Source organism: Poecilia reticulata, chromosome 10 (genome assembly GCF_904066995.2).
Source record: "Poecilia reticulata chromosome 10, P_reticulata-male-v2, whole genome shotgun sequence".
Lineage (NCBI taxonomy): Eukaryota > Metazoa > Chordata > Actinopteri > Cyprinodontiformes > Poeciliidae > Poecilia > Poecilia reticulata.
In genome coordinates, this window is record NC_088839.1 from 4,058,626 (window position 1) to 4,078,960 (window position 20,335).

The following is a 20,335-nucleotide window of genomic DNA, read 5'->3' on the forward strand; positions in this document are numbered from 1 at the left end:
ATGTAGATTCAGTATAGATAGAGTACCAAATACAAGACTTTGGTTCTTGTAGTTTTGCTGATTATGCCTTAAATATAATTAAAATTCCAAGTTCATTGTCTCTGAATAAAGCATAGATTTTTAATGTATAAATGTCTTGCATGGCTCACCTAATCTGACTGCTGAATGGATAAAAGACAGTCACTGAGGGGAAACCTCAAAATATCCTTGCTAAAGAAGTTGCATCCAAGCGTATTCACCGAAAGTTGAGTGAAAGGAAAATGTCTGGTAGAAAAAGATCCATCAGCTAGAGGATTCAAGTATTTGAAGGAGCTTCATAAAGAGAGGCTGGTCTCAGTGCATTGAGTCACAGACTTATTATCAACTGTTCAAATATATAACACATATTGAAAGCATATAAATAAATGACTTCATTGCTCTTCCTGACACAAAGCTGTGGACAACCTTTTTCTAAAACCTTCATCAGAATGGCTTTGTCATTTGATGAAACCATTTAACAACAATTAATCTCTAGTTCAGACAATAAACTATTAAAGAAGGTGTAATAGTTTATTTTCCAAGAGCATAATGCCATTATGGCACAGTTAAGTAACTGTTTTGTTCAGTTGTCATAAAAAGTCTTTGGCGCCTAAAATTGGGCCTCTGTCTCTTTAAGAATCTACTGCTTTTCCCAACACTCCATCTTCAGCACATCATGGCAGTAATGCTCCTACCTACATGATGCTGTTTACAACCATTCTTAGGAGAGGAAGACTGAGAAGCAGTTTGTATGATGAACTCACCAGGTGAAGGCTAACTGCTGCTGACACTAGTCTGTTGGTGCTGGGGGGAAAGACAACGCTTTGTTTAGGTGTTTAGATGTTCAGGCACCCCACAATGGTTGCCATGGGAGATTCAAGGATTTCTCAAACAATGCATGAAAGAATCACAGCAACACTCTAGGTATGTTTTAGACCAGGAGTGGGCAACTTCCAGGCCTGGAGGGCCGGTTTCCTGCAACTTTTAGATGTGTCTCTACTTCAACACACCTGAGTCAAATAATGAGGTCGTTAGCAGGACTCTGGAGAACCTGACTGCACTGAGGAGGTGATTCAGCTGTTGGATTCAAGTGTGTTGGACCTGGGAGACATCTAAGAGTTGCAGGACACCGGCCCTCGAGGACCAGGATTGCCCATTCCTGTTTTAGACAATACATTACATTATGACATGATGTAAAGCTCAAAAGAGAAAATTTTACATAATACAAAATTATATATATATATTTATATGTCTTACTATATGCAGATATAACTTTATATCTGTACATTACCGCAATCCCTTGCATGAATAATGTTTTCTATGATCATCAAGATTCCCAGAACTTCCTCGGAAGTCATTGTTTTAGCTGATGGCAGAAACCTTAATAATCCAGATCAACATTTTCAACATAAGGTTTCTTGTCAAAACATGACATGAAAAACTAATTTTTTATTTAACTATTACTAAACTTTAAGTAAAGTAGACTAATGATGTCTTATGTGTAAAAACTCTCTCAGTGTCCTGATTTATCACTGCAACAACTTTCTGTTTGCGCAAGAGATTTTCAAATGAAAGCTGCATGAACGTTGCTTTACAAACAAACTTGCCTTGCCATTGCTGGAGCTCAATTCATTTAGCTTTTACATGTGATTTATAAGTTTCTGTTGTAAATGTGCTGACATTGAAATCTTGAGTAATATTTTTAAATGTTCCATTTAAGGACAACATTCTGTGGTCTAAATGTTTGCAGCAGGCTCTGGAGCTGAGAGTGAGAGCAGGGGGTGAGGAAGGAGATGAAGGTTGTGGGAGTGATGAAAGTGTCTCTGACCAGCCACCAGATCAGGCAGCTCAAGTTGCTAATTATAGTAATTATGATTCATTACTGGCTCAGATTAATTTAATAAAGAGGAGGCTGAGCAGAGCTCGTTAACCTTCATTAGAATAATTGTAGACACAAGACACACACACAGAGACACATGCACACATGTTCAGCAGTGTGAGGCTTGGGAGTGTTCCTGCAGTAGCCACCTGCTGGATCTGAGAACCGCTGGGTGGGCACTGCGTGCACATCTGTGTGTGTGTACCTGTAGTTTTTTGCATCATTGCTGCTGTATGAGTCTGTCAGTAAGCACCCACAATGAACCTTGATCTGAAATACATTTTAGCCAAACTTTGTGGACAAGGATGGCAAGTGTTAGAATTTGAGTTTTTCTGCATGTTTATTTTAAGTTTCTGTGTCTAGTGCAGGGGTGTCAAACTCCAGTCCTCAAGGGCCGGTGTCCTGCAACTTTTAGATGTGCCTCTGCTGCACCACACCTGAATAGAATAATTAGGTCATTAGCAAGGCTCTGGAGAACAAAGAGGATGTAATTAAGTCATTTCATTCCAGTGTTTTGTACCTGTGGCACATCTAAACACTGCAGGACAGTGGCCCTTCAGGACTGGAGTTTGACACCCTGTGTCTAGTGAGTCTCCCTGTTGTCCTGTCTTCCCCTTGATTGTTCCCAGGTGTGTCTCATTCCCCGTTTACCCTCCCCGGGTATTTAAACCCACCTGTGTTCTTTGTCGGGTCCTCGTCTAAGTTGTAATTCCAGTCAGTCCAGGTATTTTATGTTTCTCGTTAGCCAGTGCTACCAGTGTGAGAGCTCATCATCCGCTCAACTGTGCTGCCTGTGTTTGGGAACCAGTGTGGATAGTAGTGATGGGTAGATGAGGACAGAGAATTTAAAACTACTACCTAACCCTGGGTTTGACACATGCACCGACGCATCAGTGTTGCGGACCCATCACTAGTGGATAGCATTTTTCATCTCTCAACCTGGTCCTACGACGTCTGACTCACCGCACCTCAACCCCGAATCATGACAGAAGGACCCGACCAGACAAGGTGAGAATCATGGCGTCAAATGAGTCATGAAGAATGGATCCAACAGCAGTTGGAGTTGGCACAGAGGGATCTCTACAGGATGTGGAGATCCTGCCTTCTCCGCTGCTGCTGGAGGAAATGGGAATCGAATCGGACTATTTGATAGCGAAACAGGATCGCTCCTCTCCGGAAACCTCCCAGACAGCTTCCAAGGACTATTCTGTTAATCTGCATAAACTTTTATGAAATAGACTCCGAGGAGGAATTAAATTTCCTATTCAAACAATTCAAGAGAGACTCAGTTATTTTGGAACTACTTTTGGAACTATACATTCAGAAGAGACACTCCTCCACACACGCCGCTCCAGCCTCTCTGCAGTCTCCGGGTCCAGCACCCACCACGTCTTCCGCTGGGGATGCAGAGTATTCCGTTTGATTGTTCCCAAGTGTGTCTCATTCCCTGATTACCCTCCCTGTGTATTTAAACCCACATGTGTTCTTTGTTCCTTGTCGGGTCCTTGTCTTAGTTGTAGTTCCAGTCAGTCCAGGTATCTTATGTTTCTCGTTAGCCAGTGCTACCAGTGTGAGCTTTACCGTTTACCAACTGTGCTGCCTGTGTTTTGGAACCATTGTGGATAGCTTTTTCATTAAAATCAACTTTTTCTTCATCTCTCAACCTGGTCCTACGATGTCTCACTCACCACACCTCAACCCTGAATCATGACAGTAAGTTTTGTAGTTACACAAATACAATTCAACAAATCAAGTGCGTTTTAGAAATATCAGTATTTAATGACAAATAATTCACTAAGTTACATTATGGTCATTCAGAAGTGGCTTCATAGCCCAAAAAGCATTAGAAATGCATTTTCCCCCAAATGCAATAAATGTTTTATAAATCTCAAACTATTTTATTAACCTCTGTTCAGCATAGAACACTCATTATCAATGTTTTAGATTTTGAACTCAAGTTGATCGAATGCATTCAGATTCCTTTTAAGGAATCAATGCATTTAATATAATCCATCACAGCAATGTCAAATCACACAGCAACTAGCAACCACAGCGTTATTAGGATTGTAAGCTTCACTTTCTCACAGCGACCTTCCCTTCTGACTGGACACTGTAAGAACCAAGAGAAAACAGACGGATGTTTATGGCTGCTGTTAGTCCCCAACAGAATGGCCCCCTGGGCAGAGAGCCACAATCGGTGTGTGTGACCAGACACATCACTGTGGCACACAGCTGATATTAAGACAACTGGTCAGAAAGGAGGATGAGGTGAGCTCATTTGGAGGATTTTCTCTTTTATGAGATTTTCTTTATTCACACTATTTTTATTTGTACATGCAGTAAGTTCCCTTGGCCCCAGAATCGAACCAGGGACCTGACCAGCGCTCAGAGGACTGTAGCCTCTGTGGTTCTGCTGCTGAGCCAGCTCATATTCAGCATATTTGCTCAAACTCTAATTTTTTAATTTTTTTTTCTACATACGCTAAATTGTTTAGCTTCCGTAATGTATTTTGGATCTTTAACATCACTGCTTGACTTTATTAAATCCTCCCCCAATGATCATTGCTTTTACTCATCTTATTTATGACCTGTCGCTGCTGTTATCTGCATTTTGTTCAGACTTACAAATTCAAGTAAATTCAGACAAAAGCAACGATTGCAGGTCCCCACAGAGGTGGCGGCTAAAATGTCCACTTTCTCTAAAGAACACAGCCATTGCATTTAATTAGGCATAGCAAATGTGAGATTTATTTGTGCAGAATAAAAGCCCCCAAAAAGCCTCATCTGCAGATAAACTGCTAGAAGTGCCGTTTAATAATCCTGCTTCTCTGGTTTGCACTTCTCTCCAGTCCCGCTGTAACAGCGTGTGATGGCAGTGCTTTATAGATCCCTTCCACTTAAAATGCAAATATTTCCCAAGGTGAGTAAGATGCTGGGATATTTAATGCACTTAATATAGACACAAAGACTGTTGTGGAAGCAGGAAGTAGATCAAAGAGGTGGGGCACTGTGATTGGCTAATCATGTCTCATTGTTTCGGCCATTATTTTCCTCAACTTTTAATTTTTCCCTCTTAAGGATCATTGAGCAAGGCAATTACATGGAGCTGACCTTGTGTATTAAAGCAGGAGAGGAGGACAGGGAAGATGTCCCATCACATCCTTCTTTCTTTTTTTTTTAATTGTCTCTCACAACAATATAAAAAAGTGCGGGCGTCGGAGTCACTACCCCTCTTCCAGCACCGCCGCCCCTTTCCCCTCCTCTGTGGTTGAAAATGAGTCAACGGAATATTAAGTTCCCGGCATTAGAATAAACACGTCGCGTGTTAAATCAAAATCCAATTCTGTGGTCTATTATTTTCTGGCATAGTAATGACTGCCAAGGATTAGGAATCAATATTTCACTGCAGCGGGGACATTACCGTCTTTATTCAGGCCGTAATTGAGTTTTGAGGAGAGGCCCTGCCCTGGAATCTGCATTAGAGATAAGGGCTGCTGTTCATGGAGGCCATTACACCTCGGCTTCAAATCCCTCAACCTTGCAACATATTAGCCTTACTACACTGTAACTAATACATACGCGCTCATAAGTTAGAATTGACTGTTGCTGACCTGGCCTAACTGTAGGAAGCACTCGCTCCAGCTAATCTGTATTTACACCTGTCAGTAAAGTATGAGTTCTATTGCTGAGCAGCTACTAACTGTGTGGGGTTAGCTATGTGTAAACAAATTAAAATCCGAAACGTTGAGCTGGCGCGTGCTTCCCGATGCTTTTCTCCTGCCAGGACAGAGAAATATCCCGGGCCGCACCGCCCCACGCGCGCACCAGCCAGATAATAGCCTATTAGCGCAAGTGGAATTAATTTGTAGCCAATTACAAGGCGTGAGTTGAAAGGGAATGCATAAATAAGGAGAGAGACCGGCGCACACACAGTGTGAGCGTGTGTGTGTGTGTGTGTGTGATAGAGGGTCCTCTAGGGGCCGGCTGTAAGCCAAAGAGGGTGTTGAAAGCTCGAACGGGGGAGAGAGAGCGCGAGAAACAAGAGGCGACGGGGAGGAGAGAGGGAGCTACTCAAAACTGAAGGAGCGGAAGAGAGCGCGAGCTGGTTCGAGCTGCTCGCGCAGAGATACATCAGCGTCCGTCCCGCCCCCAGCTACTGTCAGGCTTCCAGAGCGCGCGCCCTGCGGTCACCGCACAGAGGTCGAACTCTGTGTGCTGCCTATGCGTGCGTGTCATCACGGGCTAACTGCCACGCGCCGTGACTCTGGAGAAGTTCTGCTGAAGCGGAGAAGGATGCAGCCGAAAGAACCGGAGACACACGGGCAGAGAGAAGAAGTTTAAAGTTTGAGCGGACAAAAAGTAGCCTCCAGTCAGGCTTAAAGCTTCTCACCTGTCCACACTTCCGGACTGTCCATGGAAAACCTCCAAAAGCAGAGAACTCCACCTCAGGCTGGACGTGAACGGGACTCATGAGCTGCTGGCCTGTCGTGTGAAGTTTATCCTCTGAAATGAATATCATATAACCGTTTTAAATCCAACTGGACTCAATTTGTGTATTCTATTATTATTATTATTATTATTATTATTATTATTATTATTATTATTATTATTATTATTATTATTATTATTATTATTATTATTATCTTTTTCACTTGTTCCTCTTCTTCGCATTTAATTCCGGATTCCTAAATTCCATAAAGTATATGGGAAGGAGGGAGTAAAGTGATGAACCGAGACAGAGGCGCGGCATCCGGGCCTGGATCGGACGGGCTCCAGACGGTTATGGGACGGGACAGAGCCGCAGCAGGAGGGCCCGTGGTGGACACACTCCAGCCCGCAATGAGTCGGGACAGACCGGGGAGCGGGGACGGGGTTCAGACGATGGTGGGCCCAGAGAGCGGGGAGATGTTGGACGCAGGCGCCGCCGCGGAAAAGCGGCTCTTTTCAGTGGCCGCAAGCAGAGATCCTCAGGCCGTAGAGAACCACACGGAGCCCCCGCCGGTGCTAGCTCCGCCACAACAGGTGAGACCGGGGCCAAACTTTATGGAGGGTCTCTGAGGAGAGAGAGAGTTAATCCCATTGCATATTATTATTATTATTATTATTATTATTATTATTATTATTATTATTATTATTATTATTATTATTTAAGAAAGCTTCAAATGAGCCAGATTAGTGACATGACAGAGGAGACAGAAACATGAAGTGCACCGCCAGAAAAGTGAAATAAAACGGGGGCGGGGAGGTAGTTTTTTCCCCATTTGTAAAACGTGATAATGTTCTTAAATTATTTACATGCATTCATGTCTGTCTTGTTTTCGATCATGTTAAAAATTTCTCATAGTTTGGGTATGGTTACTTTCACTGTGCTTTTTTTAAAAAGTTGCTAATCAACATGCCGGCAACTGCAAAGCGCAACAACCAAAGCGCGCGCAGACACACACAATAAATTTAAGTGAAATTGATTTAAATTGCCAAACTAACAGAGAACTGTGAACATTTCCAAGATATCTGAATTATTTTTATTTTATTTTTTGGCATAACAAAAATTTGCTCACACTAATCGAGACAAAATAGAAAATATTGGTATTTTTGCTCGGAAGTTTTCATAAATGTGGAAAAAAAAATCTAAAAATGTTAACGTCTTTCTTAAACCTAATAATTAAAATTCAGTTATTTTTTTCCTCTTCATTTGTTCTTTATCGGCTACATTACGTCTAGGTTTGCCATAAACTCATCAATAGTAGACCATTCTGTTTAATCCCTGCTGTGATCATGCTGCAATAATCTTTTCATGTAATGTCAATGACTCTTTTCCCACTTGCTCATATTACTTCAACTGAGAATGTTGATGGTATTAATGTGGGATTGTTGCTGTGGACAGGCTCCAGGCTGGCCTCATTAATAAATGAACGATCCTTATCTGTAGCCGTTGTTGGGACTCTTATCAGCTCAGCAGCTTACATGCACGGACACCTTCTGAGCTCCACATAAATCAGGATGTGCAAATCAACAGTAAACACGTTGCGCACAATCAGAATCACAGCAAAAGGAGAATGGACGAATATTGTAAACATCATCCAAATTTTCAGCTCCTGTTTCCGCCATAAGATTAAGAATAACGTTTTGCCTTTATTCCCCACTCCATTTTGTACCACTCCAGACATGCAGAGGGTTATAAAATTGGATTGATTTGTCTTTTGTTTTTCTTTTGGGCACCCAATGAGACAAGATCCAGTAAATGTAGGTTGTTGTAAATGTCATATACATACAGTTCACGCAGAATGACTGTTATTCAAATCAGATCTGAGGGTCATTTATTTAGAAAAACATTCAGTGGAAAAATGTCTGATTTAATGCCCTATTATTATTATTATTATTATTATTATTATTATTATTATTATTATTATTATTATTATTATTAAGGAAATGAATGTTTGATTTTATTTAAATGTCAGAAGATAAAACCCCAACGAAAACTCACGTAAATAAAAGAAATTAAAAGAAAAGAAAAGAAGAGGAAAAGAAAGAAAAGAAACGGAAAGAAAAACTACTTGCTAACTCAGACTTTTCTTCTTCGCCAGGGCCTCGGCCACCGTACCACCTCCTTCTCAGTCCTGGACATCTTGGACCCCAACAAGTTCACGAGCAACCGGCGACACACGTCGCCGTCGCAGCACGTGAGCCACCACGTGGAGCGCGAGCTGATCGCTTGCGATGCGGAGAACCGGAGAGCAGGGCCAGGGGAGCGCGAGCTCAGCAGCCTGGAGCCCAGCAAGAGTTGCTACGTCGCAGAGGAATACCAGAGCAGTGAGTGGGATTCATTCTCAGCTATTTTAGCGGTTGCTTCGTGTTTTTGTTGTTGTTGTTGTTGTTTGTTTCTGGGGGATATATTTAAGGCAAACTATGGAGGCTTTTACTAAACTATTTTTAATTAGAGTGGTGATTCATTTTTATTGATATTTACTATTTAAGGTGTGGTAAATATTTTATCGTTGGGTCCCTTTATAAAATGCTTTTTTATTATTATATGCATTTTTAACCACTACTACAGTCATGTTGGGAAAGTAAACTATTATTAAGTTTCCCGTTCACACGGCTAAACTTCAACAGAAAAATAAAGCAGGACTGTCCATCTCATAGGACAGAATTGTGAATCCCAGCTGACAGCTTCAGGACGTGTCCGCTGCTTGTGCTGGGATCCGTCTAATCGCTGAGAAATAAATAGATTTTAAAGCTGGAACATGCCCTCAAATCCATCAGGAATGAAAACAGAGTGTGTTTCTAGTTGAAGACTTAATCATTCGTTTTCAAAAGGGGAAAAAAAATCAATTTGGCTTCTATTTAGAGCTCAGTTTAGAGAAAATAAAGTTGACAGGCTGCAGTGTGTGTGTGTTTAGATCTGATCTGATCTGAGGTGTGTGTTATTGATTGGCGAATATCTGTTTCCAGCAGCAGACTGAGGGAACTAATAGAACTCACCTAAACTGCAATCAGATCGCATTCTTTTATTTTTATTTTTAACATGAACATGCATTTTCCTTTTCTTTTTTTTAATCATGTTCGCGTTAACAGACGTGTTGCTGCGTCTTACAATCACTTAGTATATAATAATAATACAATCAGACACCCCGGCGAATTTAATCACTTTGGAAACCTGGCAAAATAAATAAAAACGTTTTCCAACAAGACGAACATAATGATTATAATTATGATAATGATAATATTATTGATTTATAATTAGAGGAGATTAAATTTTAAAAAAATCACGAGATATTTTACTAAATAAATAACGAATGTCTCTCATCTAATCTGAACTGTTGCAGAAGAATTCAATCGATAATTCGATGAAAATTACTCTAGATGCTGTTCTAATAAGAGTTGCAGAGCTTTGGAGATTAAATAAATAAATAATTTTAAAAAAATAAATCAGATTCCAGTTAAAAAAAAAACTAAAGCTAACATTTTAACTATTATATAATAATTAAACCCCGTAATAAAAAAATATTAATATAACCTTTGTTGTTTTTATTGATTAAACATTAGCTAATTAGAGCACGGGGATGTTTTAAAATGTTTTATTCATTCATTGTCACGTGCTCAAAATATCTGAATTGGTTACTCTAAATTAAAGTATTATTTTATAGCATAACTAATTAAAATCTGTGCATAATAATAATAATAATAATAATAATAATAATAATAATAATAATAATAATCCTATCTGAAAATGCTTTTCAGAGTCTGTAAGTCTGTTTTCTTTCTCAGTTTTCAAAGCATTTTTTCCATTATTTAGAAGAAATTCAGTTAAAATATTTATAATTTTTTTGAATATTGAAAACATTTTAATTTATATTTGTGTTGTGGTTTTACTGCCAGTCTGATCAGGCCTGCTGCCAGTCAGACGTGGTTACTGTGGAAGTGCAGCAGCTTTTCTTGCCTTTTAATTATTTTTCTTTAAATGTCAGTTTAATTTTTCAAGTTGCTGCAGTTAAAATTTCCATCACAATTTCCATATTTCTGTTGTATATTGCAATATATAATAGATAAATGAACAGAAGCTAACTCCTGGAGGCCAGAGCCTCCAGCAAACCTGAAAGCCACGTTTTATTTCTGTTTATGTTTTACTGCAATTCTATATTTGCTGGGCATAACTAGGATCAAACAAAAATTATCCAAATATTATTGGATATTTTTTAATCTGACAAACGAGACTCATTGGGACATATTCTAATTTCTCCTTTAACCATTTTTTTCATGTCAGGTGAAAATTAATAATGAATAAATATAGTAAATGACTAAGCCCATAATTCTTCATACCCTGGACTGATTCAGGTTTAGAGTTGTCTTTTAATATTGACCAACACGTTTCTTTTGACTGTAATATTCCTATTTTAGTGGTTCAGAGATACTCCTGACTTTGATCTGACAGATTATCTGTGCAGGGAGCTGATGAGGGTGATAGCAAAGTTAGCATTGGAAACATGCAAAAAGCAGCTTTATAACATAGATTTGACTGATTTAATGGCAATATTTTTTTCCTTTGATTATTGAAAAAGGTAATAATTTGACATTGTTTTTTTTTGTGTTTTTTTTTTTACAAAAACGTGAATGCAAAACTTTTCAGAATTGATGCTCTTTTCACAGTTTTATCATCTTTAACCAAAGCCTGACTCAGACCTGTATCTATGATTATAAAATAAATTGCTAAATAAATGGAATCATTTTAATCTGTAGCTGAGGCAACCAACATCTGCAGCCATTACTCAGATCATCATATCTGAACTGTGATGTCTAACTGCAGAGCCTGGCAAAAGTATTCACACCCCTTTAAATATTTTCACATTAGAGCCAACAAACCTCAGTCTAGTTTATGGGGATTGCCTGTAAATGACTTTGACTAGGCTACTCTAACAACCTAGTCAACCAAGCTGTTCAGGCTGATTGTCCTGCTGGAAGCTGAAGCCTCCAACAGCTTCTCCTCCAGGATTTTCCTGATTTGACTCCATCCGCTTTCCTCTCAGCTCTGACAAGCTGGTGAGAAAACGTCCCCACAGCATCATACTGCCACCAGCATGCTTCATCATAGGTGTGGTGTGCCACACGCAGCATGTAGCATTTAGGCCAAACACCCCTGATTCTGGTTCTATCTGCTGGCTCGTAGCAAACTTTAACTAGGACCTCGTGGAGGTTTCTGTCATCAAGTTTGAGCTAAAGTGTTGAAACAACAGCTGCTGTTAGCGATACCTCAACCAACTATTGAGGGGAAATACTGTAGAGTAGTCATATTCCGTAAATTAGAATATGTGTTCCAATGAGTCCCGTTTGTCAGATTAAAATCACCGCCTGAGGCAGTAAACGGTTTGAATTAAGCCCAGCCCACATTTCTGTGAAAAAAAGAAAAAACGTTTTTATATTGATCTGATGTAATATTCTAATTTTAAATGTCATGGGGTTTATTTTAGCTCTAAGTGAAACATAATAATTAACAGAAATAATTCAAACATCCATTTGTGTATAATAAATATATAGAATGTGTTTCACTTTGTGATAAAGTTCCTGAAATAAATGGGTTTTTCAGTAATATTCTGAGTTATTGAATGGCTCTGTGAACGTAACTTTCAGTAGGCAGATACTTATGTATTAAGAATCTTTTTTCTTTTTTTGGCCAATATAATTTTCTATTTTGTGATTCACTTCATTTAAATACAGATTTTAATGCTGAAATGAGATCTGTCTGTCTATCTCTATCTCTTTACTCAACCAAATAATCAAGACGTTTGGACAACAAAAAGCACCTGACTAGTTCTGAGAAACACAAAGCTACAATTGTAGCTCAGTTAACAATTGAGAAAAGGTAGAAACAGAAATCAGTAGCTTCATTTCCTTCCCTTCATCCGGCTAATCTGAGTTATTCCAGATTGACATGTATTTGATGATTTCATATCCAGTTTTGCTGGATTTGATTTCAGCCCAGTCATGAGCAGGACAGCAGACATCCAAGACAAGCAGACTTGTCTTGGATTCCTGCCTGAGGTGTTATCTACATCTGTTTGTGGCTAAAGGAGAACTGGTTGACTGGCATTACCACAGGTTCAAGCTTCCTGCACCTAAACTGTTGTTGTGTTCATCTTTCAGAGGACAGTTTTGTATACCGAAGTCCAGATGAGGAGGACTATCACCGCTCTGGGACTCCAGACTCTGAGGGTCCGGATGGGATCTACAGCAGCGAGGAGAGCAGCTCTGCTCTGCCTAGCAACGGAGACAGAGAGATGGGCCAGCACGGCCACTCTGACCCCAGCAGAGACACAAAGAGCCCTGGTGGAGGGCCCCCCGCTCAGATCAGCAGCGGTCAGACCAACGCAGGGCAGGGCACCAAGCCCAAGAGGAAACGCTCCGGCTCGGACTCCAAGTCAGGGAAGCCCCGCAGGGCCCGGACTGCCTTCACCTATGAGCAGCTGGTAGCGCTGGAAAACAAATTCAAGTCCACACGCTACCTGTCGGTGTGCGAACGCCTCAACTTGGCCCTGTCCCTGTCCCTCACCGAGACCCAGGTCAAGATCTGGTTCCAGAACCGCCGGACAAAGTGGAAGAAGCAGAACCCTGGAGCCGATACCTCAGCCCCCACGGCGGGGGGAGCCGGAGGAGCAGGGGGCGGAGGTGGGGGAACAGGGGGAGGCCTGGGCAGCCTGAGTCCTCTGAGCCCATCTCCTCCGGTCAGTGGCCACCTGGCCATGCACGCTGGCTACGCCGGACACCACCACCCCCCCACAGGAAGCCTGGTGCAGCTGCCTTTCCTCACCGCCAGCCATGTCCTGTCTCCATTCATGCTGGGAACTCAGAGCTACGCTGCACCTGCCTTCTACAGCACACACCTGTAAAGCCACACAGTGAACTGCAGAGCAGCAAACCTTTTTACTACCAATACCTGAAGACTTTAAATCAGTGGATTATTTTGATAGATTGTGAATATGAACCAGAACTTGTACATAACTCTATGTTGTAGCTTCCTCTGAATGCTATCTGGGCCTGCGTGATAGACCAAGAATTGAGTTCTTTCTTTTTATTTGATTTCACGTCTGTACAAATACTGAATGTTTATTTAAGATGTAAGGAATGGCTTGATCTATTGTCAGTACTGTGTAATTCCAGCTGTGATCGTTTTCATTTCCCTTATTTATTGAATTTGTTCCAGTTCCTATGAAATCCCTGGATGTACCAAATCCTCAGCCCAACATGACACTGTCCTTTGATATTAAAAAGATGAATAATTAAGTGCAGAGATGGAGGCTTTTGGATTTCTTCTGGGGGGGGGGCAAATAACAATGTTAAAATAAGGGATGGCTTCAGATTTGGGGTTGGAATATTCTAAAAAGTTTTCAAAATAAAAATAAAGACCTATACAAACTTTGGAAGCAAAGGCCAAACCAAACAGAACTTGGCCTAACCCCAAGCCTATAAAAACCACAGCAGGAATTTGGAGTTAAAAATAGACTGCTCTGTTAGGAAGAGATGAATAATCTCCAAAGTAAAATCAACACTTTACAGGTCCATCTGAGCATGAATGAACCAATTGGATTAAAAAAAGTTCCCCGGTTAAAGGAATTCCCGTTGACAGCTTCATAAACATTAGACAACTGTCGTTGTAAAAAGCAGATGTATTTTATTATTGCTGCCTAATAATCAATAGAGACACACAAATGGTTGTTAGTGGGTTCAGTCTGAGTAATTTCTAAATGTCTTCATGTTTACCTAAACATTCTGACTGACAGCGTGCTTCTATCATATTAGCCTAGATTTTTATGTACTGACTCCATAGATATGAAGTTCAGTCGCTGTTACAGAGTACTACGTTAGTTTTAATTCTGAAAATGACAACGTTTATATCTGCGATAGAAGTGTTGCTCCAACTCTGATCTGCTGAGTGGCTCCTTGGTTCAAACTGCTACAGTGGGAGGAGTTATCCTTAAGGGAACCTCATGCTGCAAATGATCAAATCTGGGGGGAAAAAACATTTCAGGATCTCATAGTTGAAATATCTATAATTATAGACCACTAACCTGGTTAGATTGCTCTTTACTTTTATTGGTAAATGTGGTAAAATATGTACAGAAACCTTTAAAATATGGATTTATAGTGGGCAAAGGCTTTCCCAACTCACCAGGATTCCAACCTGACTTCTGCATGGCAGAGTGAGTATCATCATTTGTGACAGCAGGTAGAACCTCACCTTCACAATCATGTTAACTTGATTCTGTAGCTTCTGAACAGTTAAACAGCTGAGGAAGCAAAATCATTTAGCAGTTTGTAGTGTGAATGTTACAAGAGCTACTTTAAACCATTCTTTTACTGAACTTTACTTTTATGATGCCAGTGCTTAACATTGTCTTACTTCTTTTTCCGTACTTGTTGAGTGGCAGATCCTAATTTATCCCTACTTGAAGCAGAGACAATAAGACAACAAGCCAAGACATTTCCCTATGGTACAAATGATTTTAATGCACACAGTAGTATTAAATCTAACTCACGTATTACCCCATAATACATAAATTAATCATTCAGCAAAAGTAGAAAAAAGTCAACATATTGGTATCTGTGTACAGAACAAAGACACAAGATCATACAAACATTAATGCAATATTTGACTGAGTATATTTAACAGAAATGTCATAGTATCGCAGGGCGTCCTTTTTGCAGTAATTGTGTGAATGTTAGCTTGGTGTTTATCAGTGGAGATAGATGGGCAGTATGTACTGTACGAAGGCTGCACCGACTGTAGTTTTCTGGCTGATCACTGATCTAAAAAAGTCTGATCTGCAGATTCCAATTTTGACTGATATTGATGTTTGTGAATATTTCAATTGAGAAAACATAGTCAAAGTGTAGAAATAAGCTGAGCTGCTGGTGAGATGTTAGCTCATTCAGCTTAAAAAAATATTTGCATTAATAATGTTTTTCAGTGAAATCATGCTTATTTTTTTTTTTTACCTCAACTGGGTTACATGGCCCTATACTGGCTCAAACACATAAATTATCTGAGAAACTTTCATTGTGAGAGTCCCTCCAAAAACATGAATATTGTGAATGTTCCTTCAGTCATGAAATGCAGGGACATAAACACACACATTAAAAACTGTTACTCAGTTTCTTTATGCAGATTTTAAGAGTCCCTGATTGTTGTGAAAGAGGCTGTGTATAGAGCACAGCGACAGAAACATGGTCAGTTAAGGGCGTAGTTAAACTGGTTGGAGAACTTGTCGTGTTTTCTCCTGTCGGCTTTACTTAACACCTGAGCCACTCTGCGCATGGTGCTCCTAGAGAGGGGAGGTGGACAAGAAAACAAAGGAGGAGTTTTACAACTTCCTGACAGGATCACATGGCTACCACTTAGCTCAGCTCAGTGAAGGCTTAGCCAAAGTTGAAGAGACATACTTGTTGAAGACCTTTCTCTCCAGTCTGGAGCGCGACGTGTTGCTGCTCTGCTTTAGATCACTGAGGTTGGGGTATTTCTTTTTTTTCCCCTTCCGTTTTTTATCTCTCACCCGACTGGAGCCCAGGTCCTCTCCTGTTGCTGCTTCAATGTCGCGCATCAAGTCCACATCACGCCACTCTGCAAAACATTTCCACACAACAGAGTGAGCATAATAAAGCTTGATGGGAGAGGAAAAACAAGACAAACTGGAGGTGTTGAAACATTAACACTTTCCACCGTTTCCTCTTTGTTTTGTGAATCCAATGCATCCACCTTCAGGACCTTCATTACTTCATTTACGCACTACTAGCTTAGCTTTAGTTATTTGGAATTTCCTTTTTGTTGGTAGTTTAATAAACATTATTTTATGTAGCTTTTGTCATGTCTTCAGACAGCTTTCTAACAGATGGGGTTTTACATCAGATTTACATCATAAATGAGACTGAGTTACTGAGAGTTAGCATCCTGGATCTTGCACACAGTGCTGTGGAAGTGACTGGTATGTCTAAACTCAATGATCTGGATGTATGAAAGTCAGTGGTGGGCACCATCAACTAAAAAGTTAGTTGTGCTAACCCTAAAGCACTAATTACAGGCATTAGTTCCACTAAAATAGTTAGCTTCTGCTAAATTATGTGTCAACATAGTATTTAGCAGAAGCTAACACTAAAACTCTACACTCAACAGCTGTGTCCGAATTCAGGGTCTGCATCCTTCGAAGGTCTGGTCTACCTAGGATGGGTCCTTCGAAGGCCGGTGTTAGGTCAATCCGCGATTCCCCATCAGATACGGTTCCGCCGGCGTCTTGCCGCTCCGCCCCGCCAACGCGGCAAAATACGCGCGTGCTCGTGATGAGCACTGACAAAGCACGCGCTTGTTCGGCGCGCTTGTCTGAGGAACTACGGACACCGTTAAAGCTCAAACAACATGTTTCGGCAAAGTTGTCAAACTCTCTTCACGTTCTTGCGGGAGACTAATAGTAATACTACTACTAATAATAATAATTAATAATTATAAGGGTTAGGGTAATGATAGTAATGATAAATACATTTCTGTCACATATATATATATATATATATAAAAAACAGGGCAATGCATTTTAATGCTCAAAATATTGAGCATTAAAATGCATTGCCCTGTTTTAATAACCCATCAGATATCATTCACCTTGTTTTACAGTGGGGGAACAATATCTGATGGCTATATTTTACCCATCAGATGCCGTTCCCCCTATGTTAAAACCACCCATCAGATACCGTTCCTCTTGTTTTACAGTGGGGGAACCCTATCTGATGGCCATATTTTACCCATCAGATACCGTTCCCCCACTGTAAAACAAGGGAACGGTATCTGATGGGTGGTTTTAACATAGGGGGGATGGTATCTGATGGGTAAAATATGGCCATCAGATATTGTTCCCCCACTGTAAAACAAGGTGAATGATATCTGATGGGTTATATTGAGCATTAAAATGCATTGCCCTGTTTTATATATATATATATATATATATATATATATGCTAGACATATATATACATTTATAATAATTATAATATATATGTGACAGATATGTATTTATCATTACTATTATTTTGTATTATAACTATTCTCTTATTATAATAGTCCATCCATCCATCCATCCATTTTCTTCCGCTTATCCGGGGTCGGGTCGCGGGGGCAGCAGCTTCAGAAGGGAGGCCCAGACTTCCCTCTCCCCAGCCACTTCCTCCAGCTCCTCCGGGGGAATCCCAAGGCGTTCCCAGGCCAGCCGAGAGACAAAATCCCTCCAGCGTGTCCAGGGTCTTCCCCGAGGCCTCCTCCCGGTAGGACGTGCCCGGAACACCTCACCAGGGAGGCGTCCAGGAGGCATCCTTACCAGATGCCCGAGCCACCTCAACTGGCTCCTCTCGACGTGGAGGAGCAGCGGCTCTACTCTGAGTCCCTCCCGGATGACCGAGCTTCTCACCCTATCTCTAAGGGAGAGCCCAGCCACCCTGCGGAGGAAACCCATTTCGGCCGCTTGTACCCGTGATCTCGTTCTTTCGGTCATGACCCAAAGCTCATGACCATAGATGAGGGTGGGAACGTAGATCGACCGGTAAATCGAGAGCTTCGCTTTTTGGCTCAGCTCTCTCTTCACCACGACGGACCGGTACAGCGCCCGCTTCACAGTAGACGCTGCCCCAATCCGCCTGTCGATCTCCCGCTCCCTTCTTTCCCTCATTCGTGAACAAGATCCCCAGATACTTAAACTCCTCCACTTGAGGCAGGACGACCCCCCTGACCCGGAGAAGGCACTCTACCCTTTTCCGGCTCAAGACCATGGCCTCGGATTTGGAGGCACTGAGCCTCATCCCGGCCGCTTCACACTCGGCTGCGAACCGCTCCAGTGAGAGCTGCAGATCACGTTCCGATGAAGCCAACAGGACCACATCATCCGCAAAAAGCAGAGATGCGATCCTATGGCCACCAAAACGGATCCCCTCAACACCTCGGCTGCGCCTAGAAATTCTGTCCATAAAAGTAATGAATAGAATCGGTGACAAAGGGCAGCCTTGGCGGAGTCCAACTCTCACCGGAAACGAGCCCGACTTACTGCCGGCAATGCGGACCAGACTCTGACACCGGTCATACAGGGACCTGACAGCCCGTATCAAAGGGCCCGGTACCCCATACTCCCGGAGTACCCCCCACAGGGCCCCCGAGGGACACGGTCGAACGCCTTCTCCAAGTCCACAAAACACATGTAGACTGGTTGGGCGAACTCCCATGCACCCTCCAGGACCCCGCTGAGGGTGTAGAGCTGGTCCAGTGTTCCACGACCAGGACGAAAACCACACTGCTCTTCCTGAATCCGAGGTTCGACTATCCGACGGACCCTCCTCTCCAGGACCCCTGAATAGACCTTACCAGGGAGGCTTAAGAGTGTGACCCCCTTGTAATTGGAGCACACCCTCCGGTCCCCCTTTTTAAACAGGGGGACCACCACCCCAGTCTGCCAGTCCAGGGGAACTGCCCCCGATGTCCATGCGATATTGCAGAGTCGCGTTAGCCAACACAACCCCGCAACATCCAGAGCCTTAAGGAACTCCGGGCGGATCTCATCCACCCCCGGGGCCCTGCCACCGAGGAGCTTTTTGACCACCTCGGCGACCTCGTCCCCAGAGATTGGAGAGCCCAGCCCAGAGTCCCCATGCTCAGCTTCCTCAACAGAAGGCATGTTGGTGGGATTGAGGAGGTCTTCGAAGTATTCCGCCCACCGGCCCACAACGTCCCGAGTTGAGGTCAGCAGCGCACCATCCCCACTATAAACAGTGTTGGTGCTGCACTGCTTCCCCTCCTGAGACGCCGGATGGTGGACCAGAATCGCCTTGAAGCCGTACGGAAGTCTGTCTCCATGGCCTCTCCAAACTCCTCCCACGCCCGAGTTTTTGCCTCAGCGACAACCCGAGCCGCATGCCGTTTCGCCCGCCGGTACCCATCAGCTGCTTCTGGAGTCCCACAGGCCAAAAAGGCCCGGTAGGACTCCTTCTTCAGCTTGACAGCATCCCTCACCGAAGGTGTCCACCAACGGGTTCGAGGGTTGCCGCCGCGACAGGCACCAACAACCTTGCGGCCGCAGCTCCGATAGGCCGCCTCGGCAATGGAGGTACGGAACATGGTCCACTCAGACTCAATGTCCCCCACCTCCCCCGGAACGTGTTCGAAGTTCTGCCTAAGATGAGAGTTGAAGCTCCGTCTCACAGGGGACTCCGCCAGACGTTCCCAGCAGACCCTCACTATACGTTTGGGCCTGCCAGGTCTGACCGGCTTCCTCCCCCACCACCGGAGCCAACTCGTCACCAGGTAGTGGTCAGTGGACAGCTCCGCACCTCTCTTCACCCGAGTGTCCAAGACATACGGCCGCAAATCCGATGAGACGATGACAAAGTCAATCATCGAACTGCGGCCTAGGGCGTCCTGGTGCCAAGTGCACATATGGACGCCCTTATGCCTGAACATGGTGTTCGTGATGGACAATCCGTGACGAGCACAGAAGTCCAACAACAGAACACCGCTTGGGTTCAGATCGGGGTGGCCGTTCCTCCCAACCACGCCTCTCCAGGTCTCACTGTCATTGCCCACGTGAGCGTTGAAGTCTCCCAGTAGAACAAGGGAGTCCCCAGGAGGGGCACTCTCCAGTACCCCCTCTAAGGACTCCAAGAAGGGTGGGTAATCTGAACTGCCGTTCGGCCCGTAAGCACAAACAACAGTCAGAACCCGTCCCCCCACCCGTAGGCGGAGGGAGGCTACCCTCTCGTTCACCGGGGTGAACCCCAACGTACAGGCGCCCAAATGGGGGGCAACAAGTATGCCCACTCCAGCCCGGCGCCTCTCACCGTGGGCAACTCCAGAGTGGAAGTACGTCCAGCCCCTCTCAAGGAGACTGGTTCCAGAACCAGAACCATGCGTCGAGGTGAGGCCGAC

The 20,335-nt window shown here is 42.9% G+C and overlaps 2 protein-coding genes across 5 annotated transcripts in view; one reads left to right on the plus strand and one right to left on the minus strand.

Moving 5' to 3' along the window:
* Positions 1–5,730: 5,730 nt before the first annotated feature.
* On the plus strand, positions 5,731–13,407 carry nkx1.2lb (NK1 transcription factor related 2-like,b). Its single transcript, XM_017306981.2, has 3 exons — positions 5,731–6,919; positions 8,482–8,707; positions 12,536–13,407. Exons 1-3 carry the CDS (start codon positions 6,623–6,625, stop codon positions 13,276–13,278), a joined length of 1,266 nt encoding a protein of 421 aa, XP_017162470.2. The 5' UTR covers positions 5,731–6,622; the 3' UTR covers positions 13,279–13,407.
* A 1,469-nt stretch (positions 13,408–14,876) lies between these two features.
* The window catches only part of uvssa (UV-stimulated scaffold protein A), a 64,907-nt gene continuing 59,448 nt past the window's right edge, over positions 14,877–20,335 (minus strand). For all 4 annotated transcript variants that reach the window (XM_081611847.1, XM_081611846.1, XM_081611845.1 and 1 more), the window contains 2 exons: positions 15,830–16,007; positions 14,877–15,711 (listed from right to left, as the gene is read on the minus strand). In XM_081611847.1, the coding sequence (XP_081467973.1) occupies positions 15,618–15,711; positions 15,830–16,007 (272 nt within the window). In that variant the 3' untranslated portion in view covers positions 14,877–15,617. The remainder of the gene's footprint in view (positions 15,712–15,829; positions 16,008–20,335) is intronic.